This window comes from Phalaenopsis equestris, unplaced genomic scaffold (genome assembly GCF_001263595.1).
Source record: "Phalaenopsis equestris unplaced genomic scaffold, ASM126359v1 Scaffold000840, whole genome shotgun sequence".
Lineage (NCBI taxonomy): Eukaryota > Viridiplantae > Streptophyta > Magnoliopsida > Asparagales > Orchidaceae > Phalaenopsis > Phalaenopsis equestris.
This window is the reverse complement of record NW_018165280.1, coordinates 1,155,962-1,176,623: the sequence shown is the minus strand read 5'-3', so window position 1 is coordinate 1,176,623 and position 20,662 is coordinate 1,155,962. Positions and strand designations below refer to the sequence as shown.

Sequence of the window (20,662 nt, the reverse complement as noted above, 5' to 3'; positions counted from 1 at the left end):
TAATTTGACTTTCCAATGTATTAACTTAATGATCTCATTTGAGCACTTTTGTGTGTGGTGCATCCTTGTCATTAGTCTTAAAGGTTAACTTTGACTTTGCAATATCTCAATCCATTAGTGACAACTTAGTTAATGTTTGCGTTATTCTTGTATTCTTTTGCATTAGGAATTTTTTTATATTATGCAATGACCGCCATTTATAAGCCCCCACATGATAGAATTTAAATCTAGCCATGCTCTTTCAGAATCAGCACTAATATAGGTTCCAATAGCTCCTATTTTTTTTTATATTTGATGTGATATACTTTGTATCATTCTTCCTTTCATGGGATATTATCATAGTTCTTGAAATCGACACATTAACACGTGGTATTATATTTTGCAACACTTCAGAGTTCAATGATTTTATTCACCTTCACCAATGCACATTTATAGGACTTAAGGGTGTTAGTATTACCAATAATCTATCTCTACACGAGTAAGGCCGTCAAAAAAGCTCGTTGTTCGCGAACAGCTCGTGTTCGGCTCGTTAAGTAGCTCGTGTTCGACTCGTTCGTTAAGTAAACGAGCTGAACACAAATAAATTTTTAAAGCTCAAATTATAAACGAGCCGAACACAGTTCGCTCGTGTTCGGCTCGTTTTAGCTCGAATTAAAAAAAATTATATAATTATTTATATAATAATATATTATACATATTATTTATATAATAATATATTATATATATTTATATCTATGTTTAAATCGTAACTGCTCTTGTGGTAATGTGGTTATGCGTCTTGTTTTGCATATATTTGATCCAGGTTCGAATTCAACACTGTACATATATTTTTTTAGTTTAATTTTAACGAGTTAATTTTGAGCCGAACATGAGCCGAACACGAACATGAATATATAAATCGAGTCGAACACGAACTCACTATTCACGAGCCGGTTTCAAACACGAGCCGATTTCGAACACAAGCAATTTCCAACGAGCCAAGCCTGAGCTCGCTCAAGCTCGGCTTGTTTACAGCCCTATACACGAGTAGCAACAATTGAAGTAATTAGATTCTTCCTCAAACTTGGCTCATACTTAACTCCGTCAATGATAATTTTTAACTATCATGTGCTCTACTTGACAGTGCCAGAACCTTCACTATAGCACTTGGATTCTTTTCCTATGTGAACACAAGCAGTAGAACTTGCTCGTATGTGAAAAATATATCTAAATTAGAACAAGCTGAGTCTATAATCTATTGCTCTTTATAATTATTGTATTCAACCAACAAGTTGATTCTATAAGTTTTTTTTTTTATTATTTTTTTTGTTAATGAATAATATATCTAAATTAGAACAAAAGTCTATAATCTATTGCTCTTTATAAAAGAGATTCTTTATTTTCATAAACAAAAAACAATATAGTTGCAATTGCATTAGCTAACATACCCTTTTTGTGGCCATCATTCGCTTTTTGCTCTCTTTCCTTCAAAGCAAAATAGTTTTTCAATGCACTCCTTCTAATAAAAACAAATAATTTCTTCGAATTCATTTTGAGGTTTACTCTTGCTATGATTAGTAGAAAACCCTTTCTCATATAATCTCCTCTAACCGTTAGTTGATTTATTACTTTACTCGAGTTTAAAAATTTCTTTTCTTTTGACGGAAGTGAATTAGAAATATCTAACTTATTATATCATGATTTCATAACATGGCCTATTGAAAATAATTTTAAGAGATGTAAAGAGCACAATAGTAATAAAGCTTGATTTTTGTTATCATCAATCATATCAATATCTAGGCTTCAGACAATTTGAGTCAAGTGAAGAGGTTTTAGAGCTTGTGCTTGTTTACCAAAACTTTGTTGAAGCTGGTCTCAAACTCAATATGATCTTTTGTGATAGTGGTCAAATTCGAACTTATTTATCAAAAGTCTATTCGAGCTTAGTTTGAGCTCAGCTTGAGCTTGTTTGTGTTGTGATGAACGGTTTATAGACGAATAGCTCGTTTGAAAAAAAAGTTTTATTATGCCGAGTTGAGCAAATAAAACTTGAATTGAATAGGCCTTACAAATAAGTTTTATAAATAAGCTTGGTCATATACCACATCTTTGGTAACACCTCCTCCAACATTGAGCTATAATGAAGCTTTAATCAAGCAACTTAACAAGTTTTAAATACTACTATTCATGATCATTAACAAATCAAGCCAGAAATTTTTTAAGTATTTTCATTTAACAATCAAGTATTTATAAAAATATTCAAGTATGTTCGATTAGTTAATTAAAGGATCATGATTGAGCTCTAATTGAGTTATGCCACAAGTAACTTGTCAGGCGTTCGGTTCATTTACAACTTTATCAATTTTTCTTAAATACTGAATAGTGTAATAAAATTCATTCTAATTTAATTTATGAGATATACCTTCTTACATGGGGAGTAACTAAATCCTTTGTTTTTGATAAAATTTATTAGAGAGGTTTTTGTTCATATAACTTTAATTTGAGCAGTAAACCTGATGTTATTATTTCCTCCCACCAAATACATTTAAAATTTTTAGAGGACTTTCTCATTCATCTCTATCTCTTCTTCTTTACTTGTAATGCAAAACATCTTGGTATTCCCCATGAGACCTTTCATAAGCTTGTTGGACAAGTACACTACACATCTTGATTCTTTATAATTCAAATCTCTCTGTGCCATCAAATTACTCAATCTCAAACTTCATGGCCTTCAAGCATAACATTTCTTTAATATCAGTTGGTACATAGCAAATCTTGTTGCCTATGTTTTTAAACAATAATATAGCAATGTTTATGACGAGATCTTTACTCCCATTGCTAAGATGCCAACTATTCATATTCTCTTGACCATCGACTTACAACATTAGTGAAAAGTTTTTCTTCATGGTGAATTGGATGACATGGTCTAAATGACTCGAGCACTGTGTATCGTCGTCGGGGATCATGCTTCCATCAAATTTTGGTAGGTCCGTTTTGATATTGAAATCCCGATGGGCGCCGAATGTGCTCTCTTGTGATAGTGAATGCTAAAGCGCGTGAGCAATATTCGTCATCGTCGACGTCATTGCGGTGAAACGAATTTAGGACGTCGTTGCAATCACTTCGACTCTCAATGTCATGGTCAAGAGTAATGTCGCCTTGAGTCCCGTCGTCCATCTCAGTCAATTGTTATTGTAAGCGACAGATCTCTTGTTCTATTTCTTCCTAGGCTAGCTCCGACGCATATCAACGTGGCGACATGATTGGAAGTGTTTCAGGGAAGAGACGAGAGAAGGAAGGAGGAGAAGACAAGAAGAAAAGAAACAAAGGGAATAGAAAGAAAATTTTGGTGGATTGGGCGGGGAGGATGCTAGGGTAGGACTAGGGTTGGGCTAGTTCTGATACCAAATTATACTAGGGTTAACCCAAACCACAACCTAAATGCGACTAATTTTATTGCTGAAATTTTAAGAGACGAGTACAATGACGCTTACCTCCAGGTGCCATTCAACTCTCCTAAAGGCGCAACCCTCCTTCCTACGCTCCTCTAGCAAGCAGTAGATCCCTCCGAACCTTCCCAACCCACTTCGCAGCCACTTCCAACACCCAACAACAGTCATTCCGCCACTGCCTCCTCTTCGGTGCTTCGTGCGGCAGACCGCCGACCACTCCAGAGCCTCCCAGCACCACTCCAGTCACCGCAGATCGCCTCGACGATTGTCAACCGTTGCTGACTCGTCACTCGCCACCCCATTGACTTCTCAGCCGCTATTGATGCGATTCAAGACTGTTTTTGATCTATGTGCAGTCCACTTTGTTCAATCACTAGTTTGTTTTACTGTTTATGTGTTAGTTTTATGGTCTATGTATTCTTGTTTGTTGTTTTTGTGTCCCACTGGTTAGGATGTTGCGACAGACTGGGGGAGCCGGGAAATGGAAGGCAGCTTTTGGAAGAGCAACATAAGTATTGTAGTGGAGGGAGGATGATGCCAGGAGGAGGGAACAGAGTGGAGATGCACACCATCTTGGCAGGATACAATCGTAGCACCACGCCGCCGAAGGATACAACCCTCAAAAGAGAGAAAACACAGGGAGCAATACGTGAAGTCACATAAAACCAAAAACCACTACTTAGCCCTGAGAAAGAATGTGTATAATTAGGGAGGAAGGGGGACAACCTAGGAAGGAATGAGGAGAAGAAAAGGAAGGGAGTTGAAGAGGCGCAACGACTAGGAGGAGCGGGCTGTGGGAGATTATGGCGCGTGGCGGGGAAGGAGTAACGAATGATGCGAGATCATGATGAGGAGGCAATGCAAAATAAGTAGAGTGGACCAGGGAAAGGTTGGATCGGCACTCTGTTATCCGATCCAATGGGCTGCAGAAGGTTGCCCCACGACACTCTCCTAGGATTGTGGGAATTTTGACATTAGTTGTTGAAGCATCTAGTTTCTCGTGGTATGGGGTGAGATCTATGACATTGAATGTTGTCAAATTATTGGAGTTGCCTTGTAGGTCAATTTTGGAAGGATTATCGTTGAGTTTTTTAAGTATGCGGAAAGGTTCGTTGGTTCAGGGTTTGAGTTTTCCGTGTGTTCCTGCGGGAAATGGCTCCTTAAGGCGGATCCGCACGCAATCTTCTTCTTTAATGGTTCTTTTTTTATGGATTTTTTAGCCTGTGCTTGATATTTATGTTTTTTTTAGAAATTGTTTCCCCAACTTTTTTGTGGAGTTGCTGAATTTGGTAAACACATTCTGTAGCATCCTCATTGGTATCTGCTAGGGGAAGAAGTTGAACCAATTCAAGGGACGTGATCGGGCTGCGACCATACACAATTTCAAATGGCGTGTCTTGTGGTCTAGCTTGTTGATCTATTGTAGGCAAATTCAACTTGATCGAGAATGAGATCCCATTGTTTGATGTTTTTCTAAATGAAACAATGAAGAAGATTTCCAAGGCTTCTATTAACAACTTGGGTATGCCCATCTGTTTGAGGATGTGCTGTAGAACTAAATTGGAGTTTAGTGTCTAATTTACTCCAGAGGGTCCTCCAAAAGTGGCTCAAGAATTTAACGTCACGATCAGAAGTAGTACAAATCGACAATATGAGATGCATTTAATGTCCGACGGCAGACGACAAAATGCGCCATCTTCAAGAAACTATCAACTACGACCATGACAAAATCCTTATTCTTATGTGTGTGTGGAAGTCCTGTGACAAAGTCAATGCTGACATCGATCCAAGGTGCTTCAGGGACCGGTAATGGTGTTTACAATCTTGTATTTTGTCCGTCTGTTTTGGGGATATGACAAATCTTATAATGTCAAATGTGTTGCTCTACATTTCATGTTAGCCAGAGCAAAAAAAAAGTTCTTTTACAAGTGTGAGAGTTTTATCTCTGTTAAAATGGTTGGATAATCCGCTCTTGTGGTTATCCTGGATGATAGCTTTGCGTCGTGAGCATCGAATAATGCATAATTTGTTGTGGCAAAACAAGTAGACGTTCACTTTGTAGAATTGCCCGTGCGGTTTCTCTCTACATTATTCTCAAATTTTTTTGGAACTCTTCATAGGTTTCGTATAAGTCTTTGATAACTTCAAAGCCTACGTCTTGCGTCTGCGAGGATGTGATGATGAGGTGATGATAGCTCAGAGCGTTCACGATGTGGTTTTGATTTCCGGTTTTGTGTTGAGTACGAATTGGAATGACACTAAGAATTCCACCCAGGTAGCGCGATGCCCTTTGAGTTTGCTTTGACTATTTAAAATTTTTTTAGCTTCATGATTCGTTAAAAGGGTGAACTCGGTGGTGTGTAGGTAATGACTCCAGTGTTTGAGAGCTTGAGCAAGAACACTAGGAGTATTTTCGTCAAGTCTCATTTAGTTTTTTGTTGAAATAGGCAATGAGGTGACCACCTTGACTTAGTACAGTGCCTATGCCTATGCCAAACGTGTCGTAATCAACCTCGAATGGTTAGTTGAAATCAGGTAAGGCAATTACTGAAGCTTGAATGATCTTTTCCTTCAATGTGTCAAAGCTGAGCTGGGCTGTGACCGTCCATGTGAATTATTTTCATTTTAACTGCTCCGTGAGAGGGCAGTGTTAGTGTTGAAGTTGCGAACAGATCTTCGGTAGGAGGCAAGCCCTAAAAATTGTCAAAGCTCGGTGAAGGATTGCAGTGCGGTCCAACTTACGATTGCCTTGATCTTTGTTGGGTCCATTTGTATTCTCGTGCTAAACACAATGTAGCCCAAAAAATATACTTGGTTTGAGGAAGTGACATTTTTTGGGTTGGGCGTACAGTTGTTCGGATCATAAGATCTCGAATACTGCTCGCAGGTGCTGCAGATGTTCTTCAGATCTACTATAAATCAAGATATCATCAAAATAGTCCACCTCGAATTTTTTAATATGAGCTCGAAAGAGTTGATTCATTAGATGCATGAAGGTGTAGTGCGCATTGGACAAGCCGAAAGGCATGACTGTCCATTCATAAAGGCCATCTCGAGTCTTGAAGGCGGTCTTCCACTCGTCTTCTGGTCGCATTCTGATCTGATTATAACTGCTTCGAAGGTTAATTTTTGAGAAGACGGTTGCGTCGTTCGACGGATCTAAGAGATCGTCGAGTCATGGTATTAGAAAACGATATTGATTGTAATTTTGTTGATGACATGATTGTCAATGCACATCTACTTGGAGCCATCTTTTTTGGGTACGATGAGGGCGGGGACATTAGATGAATTGGTGCTTTTACGTACTAATTCCTCTTAACAAGATCTTGACATCGGAGTTTCTGTACCCTGGTATGAGGCCGATGACATGCTAGATGTCCCGCAGTAGAGGTAATCCGATTGAGAGATCTTCGGTGATGACGTCTTGAAAATGTGGAGTGGTTAAAGTTGTGTGGGTATCTCACTATCCTGGTCCATACCTTCTAGGAGGACCAGAGCTAGTGTTATCCATGCATCTTGAGCTGATTGTAGAAAAGTTGCTTGTGAGATTAATGCGTCTTCAGTGTCGATCGTGGCTCGCGCATCTGTTACAGGCAATAACATGATGTATTTTCCATCCTTCTTGAATGCGTAGCCTTTGAAGTCATCATGCTTTGTTTTTCGGTCCAATTATCATGGTCTCCCTAGAAGAATGTAAGATGCATCCATTGGGATTACATCAACACCATACTTGCTCTTGTAGTTGATTGCCGATGGAGAATTTGACTAAGCATTGTTGATCAACTTGAATCTCGTTCCCCTTTTTGAGCCAAGTGAGAGAGTAGGATTGTGAATGTTTTTGTGTGGTTAAACCTAGCTTCTTAACCATTGGGGTGGAGACGATGTTTTCGCAACTACCGCCATCGATGATTAAAGTGCAGATTTTTCCTTTGACTGTGCATGTAGTACGAATGATGTTGTATGACTAATAGTTCGCCTTCTTCTATAGGGAGAAGCGATGCTTCTTCCGAACAATCCTCAGATTGGGCTTCCTCGACTTGCGTGACTTCTTCAAGAACGCATTCTTCAGTAAATGAGACAACGCTGGTGGTGGGGTAATTGGTAGCGATGTGGTTGTACCCGTGGCACCTAAAACATTTTTCGTGCACGAATTGTCCTGGAAGTACTTTCTCTTTCGAGTTTCGTGCCGCTAGAGGTGATTTTCGTGCTTCCCGGTAATGACTTGCCAGCTTCCGTCATGGTTTTGTTGATAGGTGTGATTTGGGGTAATGGTTTGTATTTCAACTACTGGCGGAAGGAGTTTTGAGATTTGGTTTACTACTGCAGTCGTTTCACTTTTAATGCGAGGGTTTAGACATTGTTTAGCGTTCAGTATGGTTAGAGTTGGACAATGTTGCTAACGACAGGCTTTAGACCTCTGAGATAGCGGACGATTTGTACTCCTCTTGCTTGGCTAGGTTGCACTTCATCTATAGATGATTGAATTGTGCTGTGAATTTCTCGACCGATGGTCACGTTGTTGTAGGTTGTGGAGCCGAAGGAACATATCCAGGTGAAAGTGTGGCGTCAGTTTTTTTTTTTTTTTTTTGCACGACCTTCATTTTCGTCAATTTAGTGATCTTGTTGTCCTCGTCGCATTGTTGTTGTCGTTGCAAGGCGTCCTACCATAACGATGCATTTTTCTTTAGTTTGATAGCGGCAAACTTAACTCGTTTGTCCTCAGGTATCTCCTTATAGTCAAAGATGTGTTCGATCTCTTGCAACCAATCAATGAAGTCGTCGGGGCCCATGCTTCCATTGAATTCTGGTAGGCTCTTTTTGATGCCTAAATCTAGAGGGGTGTCAAACGTGGACTCCTCTGATGGTTTCCTGTGCTAGTGAATGCTAAAGCGGTGTGGGCGATATTTGTTATCGCTGACGTCATCACGGTGAAACGGATTTAGGTCGTCGTTGTGATCACTTCGACTCTCGATGTCACGGTCGAGAGTAACGTCGCCTTGAGTCCCATCGTCCATCTCGGTCAGTCCTTATTGTAAGAGACATTTCTCTCATTGTGTTTCTTCTCGGGCTATTTCCGGCGCATATCGATGTGGCAACATGATTGGAAGTGTTTCGGGGAAGAGACGAGAGAAGGAACGAGAAAAAAACAATAAGAAAAGAAACAAAGGGAAGAGAAATAAAGTCTTGGTGGATTGGGTAGGGAGGATGTTAGGGTAGGACTAGGGTTGGGCTAGCTCTGATGCTAAATGATACCGGAGTTGACCCAAACCATGACTCAGATGCGACTAATTTTATTGTTGAAATTTTAAAAGAGGAGTACAATGGTGCTTCCCAATCAGCGAGGACACAAAAACAACAAACATGAATGCATAAACAATAAAACAAACACATAAACAATAAAACAAACTAGTGATTGCAGAAAGTGGACTAAGCATAGATCAGAAACAGTCCTGGGCAGCAACGGCGGCGGCTGAGAAGTCACTGGTGTGGCAGGTGAGGAGTCAACAGTGGTTTACGATCGTCGGGGTGACCTGCAGTGACCGGAGTGGTGCTGGGGGGCCCTGGAATGGTCGGCGGTCTGCCGTACGAAGCACCGGGTAGGGAGGCAGTGGCGGAATGACTGCTGCTGGGTGCTGGAAGTGGCTGCGAAGTGGGCAGGGAAGGTTCGGAGCGACCTGCTGCTTGCTGGAGGAGGCGCAGGAAGGAGGGTTTAGCCTAGAGGAGCTCTGAATGGCACCTGGAGGTGCTTTGGCGGACTAGGGGATCCGTGGAAATGGAAGGCAACATCTAGAAGAGCAGCATGAGTACGATAGTGGAGGGAGGATAACGCCAAGAGGAGGGAAAGGGGTGGAAATACACACCACCTTGGCGGGATATAGCCGTAGCACCAAACCGTCGAAGGATACAACCCTCAAAAGAGGAAAAACACCAGGAGCAATACCTGAAATCAGAAAACCAAAAACCATTGCTTAGACCTAAGAAAGAACATGTATAAATAGGTAGGAAGGGAGACAACCTAGGAAGGAAGGAGGAGAAGAAAAGAAAGGTATTTGAAGAGGCGCAACGACTAGGAGAAGTGGCTATGGGAGATTACGACAAGGGGCGGGGAAGGAGTAGCGAACGATGCGGGGTCGTGATGAGGAGGTGGGTGCAAAATAAGTAAAGTGGACTGACCGATTCAGGGAAAGGTTGGATTGGCACCCTGCTGTCAGATCCAATGGTCTGCACGAGCCTGCCCCATGTCAAACTGACCACCATTTCGTCAACTATTACATTTCTAAAGCCATTTCATTCAATCATATTGCCACACCAGATCATGTTTTATGTCTTCACTAAAGATCTATCACAGTCTTGATTCTTCACCCTTCCGGACAAACTCATAATCCACAGCCATATTCGGTTTTTGAGGGCAACTGTCATCATCCATTCATGTGCTTGTAGAACATCGCTCTGCCACTACTTCGCTTTGCATTTATCCCAGATGTTCATCTGTAACGGCCCTCCGAATCCGCATTATCATTATTTTTTTTCTATCCGTTGTTTACCAAACTTTACTAAATATATCTCTACTCTGTAATAGTATGCGGCAATGTAAAGGAAACCATCTTTCAGTCAACTGATGAATAAAGTATCTTGTGCCTTTTTGTTTTCTCTGCAGTTTTCTCTTTATTTTCTTTCAACTTATATTTCAGCCCCGTTAGTAGTAAATTGTGACATTAGTTATTGGAGGACAAAACTTTGTTTTTCAATAATGCTATCCTTTTTCTGCTCCCCCTCTTGTTCAATGCTCTTTCACTTGCAATTTCCAGCAAATTTAGTATTTTCTCAAGGTTTCAACCTCGAATTTCAAGCAGAACTGAAATCTTAATATCAACTCAATAATTGATATTTTGATGAAGGATTTGGCTCCAATTGATATTTCGATTTGGGCGCTCTAGAAAATTTTTTTTGTTGTATCTGATTTGAATTTGTCACAAGATTCGGCACTCGCAACAATTAAAATGAAGGAATTTCGCAAGAACAAAAAAAAAAGAAAGGAAAAGAAAAGAAAGGGGGCGATCGATAATATTGAACTTGATCGACAATCTTATCAGATTGAATCCACAAGCTTTATTAAGGGCCAGTTTGGAATAAATTGTGTTTTATCTTCTATTTGTCGTTTTTTTTTTGAAGCAAAACATGGTTGGCTATATGATTAGAATTTGGTTGTCTTAAAGAATACTCAAAAACCTAAAAGTTGCTTTGAGTGTTTTCAAAAATATATTAATTTATTTTTAGAAAAAAATAAAAAAAAATGTAAAAAATACACCAAACAAATATTTTTTTAAAAATAAATGAAATAATAAAAAATAAAAAATAAAAAATAAAAAAAAAACAAAATTGATCCCAAACAAATCCTAAGCAACACTTTGGATTTCTTACGGTTAGGATGTAAAATCTTTATCTCTTACACACACACACCCAAACCGAAAAAGCCCTACTATTTGGTTTTCTTAGGGTTAGAGAGAAGAATCTTTATATATATATATTTTAAAATCCGGAGATAATTTTATTTCATCAAATCAAAAGGTACAAGGTTGTTTGGTTGGTGGATCCCACTACAAAACCCAAAAAAGATAAACTACACACCCAAAAGGGTTCCACCACACCAGAGGTACAAGAATGCAAAAAGAATCTCCAAAACAATTACAAGCATACCCTAAAATAAAAACTCCAAAATATATACTCTATATACTTATACTTTGTAGAAGATCCCCAAAAAAAAAGTGTACCTGCACCGGTGGACAAAGACAAAAGGGAAAACCATAAATCAGTAGAAAAAAGACATACCATGTAGGTACTTCATTCTAACAAGCTATCTAGATGAGTCCATCCCCACATCCACTCCATGAAATTGTACCTGTATCCAAAATAATTAAAGGAGATAGCAGACAAGCAGAAATAAGGAATTTTAAACCTTACAGAGACAGAATCAATATTCAGCAACCAACAACTGTGCCCCCATCCTGTATTAAGCTGGAATTTCTCCATTTTCACAAATATTGATCACTACAATCGGTTGCACCATCTCTAGAGTTAAGGCATAGATTTGGTGTGTTGAGATTAACACCAAATAGCAGGCAATACGAGCAGAATCCACTATAATAAGTAGATAGCATGCATTTTCATCTATCCAAAGATCAACTGCTTCATATCATCTGCAAAAGAAAACATCTCTGCCTCCGGGAAGAAACAACAGCAGCAGAGAAGGTAAACTTTTGACTAAATGCAAAGACAACATGTCCTAATAGTAGCCAAATAAGCCAGGTTTCTGTAGATCAATAGGAAGCAAGCAGTTGCTTCAGTCTTAAAAAAAAAAAAGCAGCCATCTAATCCCACAGGACAGTAATGCACTAGAAACTTAGTGGCTGTAGGGCCTAATGTAAAAGTTTGAAAAGGTGTAAGGAAAGAAATCACCAATAGCAACATATCAAAAAAGTTCCATCTTCTAATCTCCTCCTTCTGTGAAGTTAATACAGAAAATGCAAAAATACAGCAACAACAGTAGAGGTTAAGGTGAGAGTTTGAATAGGTGGAAGGAAAGAAATCTCTCAATAAGCCCATTAAAACAAGTTATAGTAGGTTCATCAGAAACCATGTAGACCTCCATTTAACTCCCTCCTCCCTCCCACAACAGCAATCCCACAACAGCAATTTGTAATGACAGACAAAGCAAACAAGTAGATCTAACATTCTTGAACCTCAAATGCACATCCCCAAAGAGAGAACTTTTTGTCTATATGAGGAAACTGTTCAGAAAAAAAGGTTAGCCAGAACAAATTCTAAGAAATGGTAAATTCATATTATCATCATTAAGCAAATATTTGAGATGAGGATGAGGTTTGCATTGTAATGTTACTTGCATATCCCTAGCAGCAGTTGTAGCAAGAAAATTGGCAGGTCTATTAGCTTCCCTTGGGGCATAATTCCAGGAAGTAACAATTTTTGTGGAGAGATGTTTGATTTTTACTTAAATAGACAAAAAGATACCAAGGTGGGTCTTTATCATTTCTGAGAATATCCAGGAGCACAGTAGAATCCAATTCTATAAGCAGGAATTTCCATTTAAAGATGACAACCACATGTAAAGCCATCCAAACTTAATATAATTCAGCATCCATGGCGCAAACAACTAGACAAGGCGAAGAAAAGGAACAAAATAATTTACCAGAGCAAGATCTGAAAACACCCCGAGCACCACCACCTCCACTCCACCAGTTACCATCAGTATTTACCTTTATCCAAGGAAAACATTCAAAAAGAAAAAAAAACCGAAAATAAAACCAAAACATCTTTTCATTAATTTTCAACTATTATTGTGCATGCTTGAGCATAACACTTAGTACGCTGCATTAATACAATGCCTTAATTTTTCTGCGCTGTTGTTTTGTTGGCGGCACTTCATCGTTCCCTTGTGCTGTCATGCTTAATGGATTGAGACTTGGGAAGTAGATAATTTACCTCTTCAAAATGCATACTTCTTTCTTTCCCATTTGCAATAAATTTCGTGTAGGACTTAGTTTTGAATATTTTCATGGAGAACATTCATGTATCATATGAAACAAAAGTGGTCTGCAATTGTCGACTTTGTGGTCTGCTGGAATTTATGCTATTTTTTGTATTTTCTCTAGAGTTATCATCAGTGTAGATTTTTTATAGCGGCACCAATTGCTTTAACAATTCAAGATTTTTTTTCTTGGTTCATTCGAAAGACAATACTACTGGGCCAGAAGGTTAATGTTAGTAGTATAGAGCAGATTTTCTTTTTGGTGAAACTCAAATAAATTGTCAGATTCACTGTTATTTTCATGAAATCATTTGGAAAAATAGAAAAAAAAATGTTTTTTTGAGATTGTCCTTACCAGAACTTATTCAGAATATATCTTAAACCTATTAGATCGTTTGAATAATGAATTAAAATTTATATTAACTCATCCCAAACTAAATCTAATAGGTTTACGACTACACCGATCTATTCTTTTTTTAGGATCCTTACTGGGAGAAGCTATTGAGGCTTTGTGTAGATAATGGTTCGTATCAGGGATGCTCTCTTCCTTCTCTGGAGAGAGAAGATTTTTGCAGGCCATTCTCGCCCCATTTTCTTCCACAAAAGCCAAACTCTGAAGGAGTTGAATGGGGAGAAGATTCATTCCATTGTTCCAAACGAGTTGAATGGGGAGATGAAGTCACAAAACCATATAACTACAAAGATGTTGAAGATGTTGAATTCGGTGAATCTGTAGAGCACCCAAATGAGGGAAAATGGTTGGGAAATGACTCCAAATTTAATTCCGATAAATATGACAGTGCTGATAGTTCCGCTCGGAATGATTCTTCCATTGACCATTACGGATCTATCAAAGCAGAAGTGGAGGATGAAACAAACAATTTTGATGGAGCTGGCCATGATTGCTCTACACCCTTCAAGATGGAAATTGAATGGAAAGGTATGACCTGCACCTCCACAGGTTGGGATTGATCGTGCTTTGGAATGTTATTTTGCTTGATTTTTTGGAGTTAAAAGTATCTATGAAGCTTGATTTTGTATGTTAGGGTGGTAAGCAAATTAGTGTATTCATTGAACAACTCGATATTTGGTCATATAAACTTTCTTTATCTTAGTCAACTCTTGAGTATAAACCCATAATAAATAAAAAATGGAAGACTTGCATACATTCCACTCTATTCTTATTTATTTAGATATCTAATGCCTAAACGTCAATTTTTACATGCATATGTACCACATTCTCTATACATGAAAATGTGTATTTCACTTGTAAAAATTAAACTGATGGCTTCTTCTTTTTTTTAGATATGAGAGATTTGGGTGATACAGATATGTAAATGCATAGGAATTGGGTGATATATTTGATTTACATACATACCAGACAACTAATATGTATTTACATATATACCATCTAAATTTCAATGCCACCTTACCTGTGCATAAAAATGTATATTTCACTTTTAAAAAGTTAGTTTTATGGTATTTATGATGTGATATAAAAGATTAGTGTGGTATAAATGTAAAAATTAAAGTTTAGGTGTAAGATATGTAAATACACAAGAATTGTGTGGTATGTGCGTAAATTTCCAAATAGAAAAAGCTTTATTTACTGGAGTGTAATATTGGCCTCATTCTTTCCCCAATTGAGTCTGGTGTGTCTCAGGCATAGATCTAAACTCACAAGTCTGTCCCACCACCCAGCAGGTTCAATACCCAACTCAGCTACCCTGCTTAGGAGTATTGCAAGCCCGTCCAAACTCAATTAGTGGTCATCTGACACCCACATTTAAGAACTTCCTCTTATTGCTACACAATTCCCTACTGAGTCTGAAATATTAATAATGCTTTTCTATTCACCGAAGAAGGAAAGAATATCGAAATTTGTTCAATCCCCTCAAAAGTCACATTTACAAAGCTTCAAAATTTTGCGCTATGCTGATGTACTTTCAAGCTTTCTCTTTTCTTTTATTCAACCGTTGCATAAATTTTACATCAGAAGAACTTTATTTGTTGGATTTATACCCTCTAGATAGTTGTTCTAAGAGGTTTTTTTTTTCTTTTTTGAATAGAAATTAACATGTGTGCTTTTATGCTTGATTTGGGCTTTCTTTAGGAGATGACTTTTAGTAAGAAGTTTATTTATGTGATGAAGATAGTTTAAGGGATTAGTGCTGTATAAAAAGGTGCATCTAATAATATTAGTTGAAGATAGAGCAATATTGGTGTGTGAAGATGAGTGGATAGTGTAGTTATTGTCTATGATGCCCTTTGGAGGTTGATGATGGAATAGATGGGCTATGTAATGCTTTTTCTGGACCAATATCAATGTATTTTTCAATTTATCATGATTGGATGCTTTATATAGAAAGTATGAATGCTTGATTGCCCCATTTGTTTGATGAAAGATACCTAAAGTCTTGATAATTGTTGAAAGATGGTGCAGACTTGGGACCACATCAGGAAGATAAGGATGATATTTTATGGACCTTAATGAGTGGTATTATTATTATTTTTTTTTTTAGGGCTAATGTATGTTTATTAATTTGGGATACAATAATCAATAGTTATGGGAAAATCTTTTGCTGACAACCATATTCAAAATATTCATGCAAGCACACCTTTAAGATTTTAGCCATGCTATCTCATAATCATGACTTGCTCCTTGTGGATGAAACATGAATGATGGCTAGGAGCTAATTAGTAAGATATTTTTGGATATGAAGAATTGTGTTTCTGATTGCAATTGGTAAAATATTAATTAAGATTAGATGATTAATAATTATATTTGAAATCTTATTGATGGATAGAAGATTTTATCACCATTGCTGAGTATGATATCCAATACACAACTAAAGTAGTTAAACTAGAATGGGATATAAAAAAAATTATATGGAATGTCCCACATATAATGTTTTTATTTTATATTTGATTAATAAAGTAATTTAATTTTTAATATCATATGCTATATTCTAGAAGGATCCCATGATTTCATGATATACTGAAGTAACTGAACTTAATTTTAATAATAACATGCATGCAAAGAGATCAATTAAATTATTTGAACTTGATGTAAGTATTTTGTTAAAACATCATGACGGGATTACACATTAGACAAAAAAATATATGTTTTTTTTTTCAACATATATAAAAAAATATTTATTTTGTGTTCTTAGAATATTCAAGTTGGCTCCTAGAAACTAAACTTTTTACAACGACAACAAGCCTTTATCCCACTAAGTGGGTTAGGCTAAATGAATCCTTTTTTTTCAATTGTCCTATTGAGTGTCATATATTCATTTAATTCTAATAAATTAAGACCATTTTTATACAACATGCTCAAATTTTTCAGGTCTAACTCTAGCTATCTTCTAAAAAAAAAATCAATTAAAATAGTTCATTTCATCATTAAAAACAAGCTTGAGAATCATTTGATCACCAAACAAAAATACAATTTAATGCTTAAAAAAAAAACTACCAAACTTGTTGTGCTTGGTGTTCTCTTTTTGTAATTATTATTTTGGGACATTTACATGCATATCTTCCAAATTCTTATGCATTTACATATCCAACATATAAACTTTAGTTTTTATATTTATACCACCCAAATACTAAATATCACACAAAAAATACCACTATAGTAGCTTAAAAAAAATGAAATATACTTATTTATGCATAGATAAGGCGTCATATATGTAAAAATTGAAGTTTAGATGTTAGATATTTAAACATATATAAAAGTTTAGTTGTATGCATATAAATTCCTCTTAGAAGATGCTTAGAGGGGCTCCCGTTATTTATGTTGAGGTTCAAGTCATCCCTAGCAAGATTTGGGCTAGGTTAAATTCAACAGAAAAGACTAATGGGTTTGGTGAAAAAGTAATGCACTGTAGAATTAATGTATTGTATTGTTTGGTTAAATATAAAATAAATATTTGACCTCATATATATATATATATATATATTTGAAATGAAACAAAATTAATGTAAAATAAATTCTCTTTTTTTCTTTTTTTTTTCTTTTTCTTTTCTTTTTTGCGGCTGGATGTCGGTGGTGATGTCGTTTGTGGTGGGCGGCTGTAGGGACCAAGGCTATTGGGTGGTCGGAGGTGACAGGTGAGTTATGACTGCAAGTGGGCGACCAACAACAAGCAGGTGAACAATGGCTGGGAGTTCTTGACAGTGATGACTGGTTGCGGGCAAAGCCAGCAGCAGCAGCAACAACCAAAAACCCTTTACATTTCGCAGTGTATTTGGAATTCACACAAATTCATACACTGAAAATGAGCGAAGAAATGAATTACAAATACATTGCAATTTCGTACTGCATTTGAAATCCATCTGACCGAAGGCCTACATCTCCAAAATTCAATACAACATGAATGCAGTGCACTCATTTTCCATCCAATGAATGAACCCCCAACTTAATAACTGTGTTTAACCCTGCTATAACTTGAAATTTTCTTATATGAGTTTTGGTTCGAATTCCTTACCTGCTTAACAAATTTATGATGAATATATTACATATATATTTATGTTAGGTGAGTTAAATACTACATCCAAAAAATTCTGTCAATGTAAATATTGAAAAATAACAAAAATAAGTGATAGCCATAAACTGAGAAGAAAAGCTCAAAAGCAACCATTTTAATTGAAGGCAGAATTAACACAAAAACACCCACAAAAAAAGACACAATAATAAAGCACTGTTGTTAAGATAATTCCCATAAGCAGCAACTAATCACCACCCAATCATATTTACTACCAACACAAATAAAGAGAAGTTAAAAAGAAAAAAAAAGAAGAAAAAGAGTTTAACTGTTCGTCTTCTACATGCCTCCCTGCCTCCTAGAAAAGATCTAAAAGGTCTTCAAAACGACTCTCAGCTTCTTCTGCATCAGAAATCATCTCTTTCTGACGGCATTCATGGCTGCAGAATGCTCTCTCACCTCTGCACCAAAAGAAATTTATGTTAACGTTCCCTCTTGATTGATATTTCATTAATGCATCATTTTCAGAAACGGAACATCGAACAGAGATCAACAATCATGAGCTATAACAGCATCCAACAAAATGAAATAAAAGTTCAAAATAAATCAAAACAAAAGATGTATAGATTATACAACCCTACCTGTACATGAAAATATCCTTTCCCTGCGCAAGGCTCTTCCTACAAGCATGGCAGAAGCTTAAGAAGTCCTCTCCTGAAGAATACCCTGCGGTCTGTTCAGTTGAGAACCTGTTCTCCTCCTTCGACGCCATGAATCCGTCGCCACAGCTCTCCAAGATACAGTTGTCAAAGATATGAGTCTTCTTCGGGTTCGGTCCATAAGAGATTACACAGGTGTAGTCCTCTGAAAGCTCCATCTCCCTTGGAGAAAGACACTTTGTGAAGACTCTCGGAGAAGGTCTCACTTCACCTACAAAACTCACAGGATTCTTGTTCTTGAGACTGAATTCAATTGGTGTATCAGGGGACTCAACAGATCCGGTTGGGGAAATGGAGTTGGATTGTACGGTGGGGATCTGAATCTTAAGCTGTGATCCGAATAGCACCATTCTGCTACTTTGGTTGAAGGTTTTCTTCTCAGTCTTTTCTTTGGTAAGAGCATCAACTATGGCAAGACCTATGGCGCCTCTTGAGTCGCCATTAATAGCCCAATGAGATTTTCTGCTATTGTTGCCAACGACAGAGAAGGGTTTGGTCTCGAGAATGGAAGTTGGGCTCATGGAAGCCTCAGTGTCTAAGAAGCTCTTTGAAGAGAAACCCATGAACAGTTTTGGAGAACCAAAGAGAGAGGAGAGAGGATTTGTGTGCTTCCCGGAGGGAGATGGGAGGATGGAAGAGTTATCAGACATTATGTAGTAATTTTTTTTTTTTCCAACGGCTACTTAGAAAATGGGGAGTTCAGAAAAGAAAAGAGGTAGAGTTGGAAAGTGGTGAAGAAAAAGTAGGGATTTTTTTCCTATCCTTTGTGATTTTTTCCTTATCAAAGCTCAGATTACGAAACAATGAAATGGATATGAACGCTCTGGCAACGTATTATGGAATCCCTACCGAGATCACTTTGAAATGGCAGCAGGTAGTGTATCAGAGATAACTGAAAAGCTCCAAGGTATCTCTTTTATCTCTTTTTGGCAAACATGATGACCGCCCAAAGGAGAAAATCCCATGAAATCCTCTCAAAACTTCAGAAAAATAAGAACCCAAAAGGTAAACAGATCATTAAACTGAAACTAAGACGCAAAAACCAGTACGATAATCTTCCTTCGATCCGACTTACTCTCCATTAAGAAGAATAAAGATTATTAATATAAAAAAAACTTCATCTTTCTCTTATTCTATCGATTCAGCATAACTTCAACCAAAGCTCCCCAAAAACAGTACCCAAACACAAATAAAAAAAATACCAGGAAACGAGAAGATGAGACCTTCAAGTTATAAAAGTCCCTCCTTTTTTCTTTCTTCTTTCTCCAAACATCAAAAATGAAATCTTTTTTCACTCTCAATCTCCTAAACTGCTCAAACAGGCCGAAGGAGCTGAGGATGCCATGAAGAAGAGTTGATTTTAAAGGGTGCGTAGTTAGAGAGAGAGAGAGAGAGTAGTATTTGTTCTTTCCCCGATAAACGCCATTCACTCTGAAAGAAAGCTGTTTGTTTAATAGCTGCGCCAAATTTTAATTTTTTTTTAATTTCTTCATTAATTCTAATTTTTTCCTCTGCTTTTTCCCTTCGATCTCAAGGATCAGTGGAGCAGCTTACCGCCAGATTTGAACTTTTAAATTTAATAAAAATAAATCTATATTACAATGCTTATAACATATAATTAATTATTTAAACCTAATTTTTATTCATCTAAAAACTTAAATTAAATTTGAAGTGAAATCACTGATGAAAAGCTTTTCGTCTGAAGGTTTTGGGTGAAATGAGGACGATGGTGGCGGTGACCTTACCGGCGGTGGGTGCACTCAAATCTTAACCGGGGTGAGATGACGACACGCCGCTGTTGCTTTATGGAACTGTACGGACTTTTTTGTCCTTTTCAACCCTACCGGCTTAATTGGCGTCGTACGAACTCGACCACGGGGATTCGGTCCGGCTCGGACCGGGACAGAACTTCATCATCACATTTTTGAGATGTTAGGACATGAACCTACCGCACGGTTCGCGTGGTGAGGCAACGAATCGCTACAGGTGCTGTTGTCCAATCCTCAAGCGCCAGCTCATCATAAGTGGGCCATCTTAACACTAAAACTTCAATTTTTACATGTATGGACTTGATATCGTCACCATTTAGAAATTAAAATAATATTATTTTTTTAATGTGATATAAAAAAAAATTTGACATTAAATATATAAATATATAGAAATTATATGTTTCGTATGTAACTATTTATAATTTTAAAAATATTTATCAATTAAATTATTTATCAACCACCTTTTTCTATTTAGATAAAAATAGCATATCAATAGTTTATCATTTCTAAATCTCGAAGTTTGCTCTTTTCGATCGACAAAAATGCGATCGAAATATCTCGTTCAACTACTAACCAAAATGATAATTAGAAATTTTAAATTTATTTTAGCTGAACATAATATATATAAATAAATAATTTGCTATCATTTATATTATAATTATCTTAAAATAAATTTAAAATTGAAATTTTATCACATTCAAGATTTCCC

General features: G+C 37.1%; 2 protein-coding genes across 3 annotated transcripts in view; one reads left to right on the top strand and one right to left on the bottom strand.

The window, feature by feature from the left end:
• LOC110031547 (probable RNA helicase SDE3) overlaps window positions 1-14,097 on the top strand; it is a 34,718-nt gene extending 20,621 nt beyond the window's left edge. Inside the window, exon 5 of one of the 2 annotated variants that reach the window (XM_020734797.1) lies at window positions 13,459-14,097. In XM_020734797.1, the coding sequence (XP_020590456.1) occupies window positions 13,459-13,950 (492 nt within the window). In that variant the 3' untranslated portion in view covers window positions 13,951-14,097. Of the gene's footprint in view, window positions 1-13,425 lie in introns of both variants that reach the window. The other variant, XM_020734798.1, reaches the window with a different exon arrangement.
• Window positions 14,098-17,638: 3,541 nt separating this feature from the next.
• On the bottom strand, window positions 17,639-19,618 carry LOC110031779 (protein MARD1-like). Its single transcript, XM_020735177.1, has 2 exons — window positions 18,107-19,618; window positions 17,639-17,926 (listed from the first exon to the last, which is right to left on the bottom strand). The coding sequence occupies exons 1-2, from the start codon at window positions 18,832-18,834 to the stop codon at window positions 17,824-17,826; spliced, it is 831 nt and encodes a 276-aa protein (XP_020590836.1). The 5' UTR covers window positions 18,835-19,618; the 3' UTR covers window positions 17,639-17,823.
• Window positions 19,619-20,662: the final 1,044 nt, after the last annotated feature.

What these genes read in the sequence shown, in the direction of transcription:
- LOC110031779 (XM_020735177.1), bottom strand. Translation starts at nt 18,834, where the DNA reads ATGTCTGATAACTCTTCCATCCTCCCATCTCCCTCCGGGAAGCACACA. An exon ending in AAGGATATTTTCATGTACAG is followed by an intron (nt 17,927 to 18,106) that starts GTAGGGTTGTAT and finishes CTTTTGGTGCAG; the next exon opens with AGGTGAGAGAGCATTCTGCA.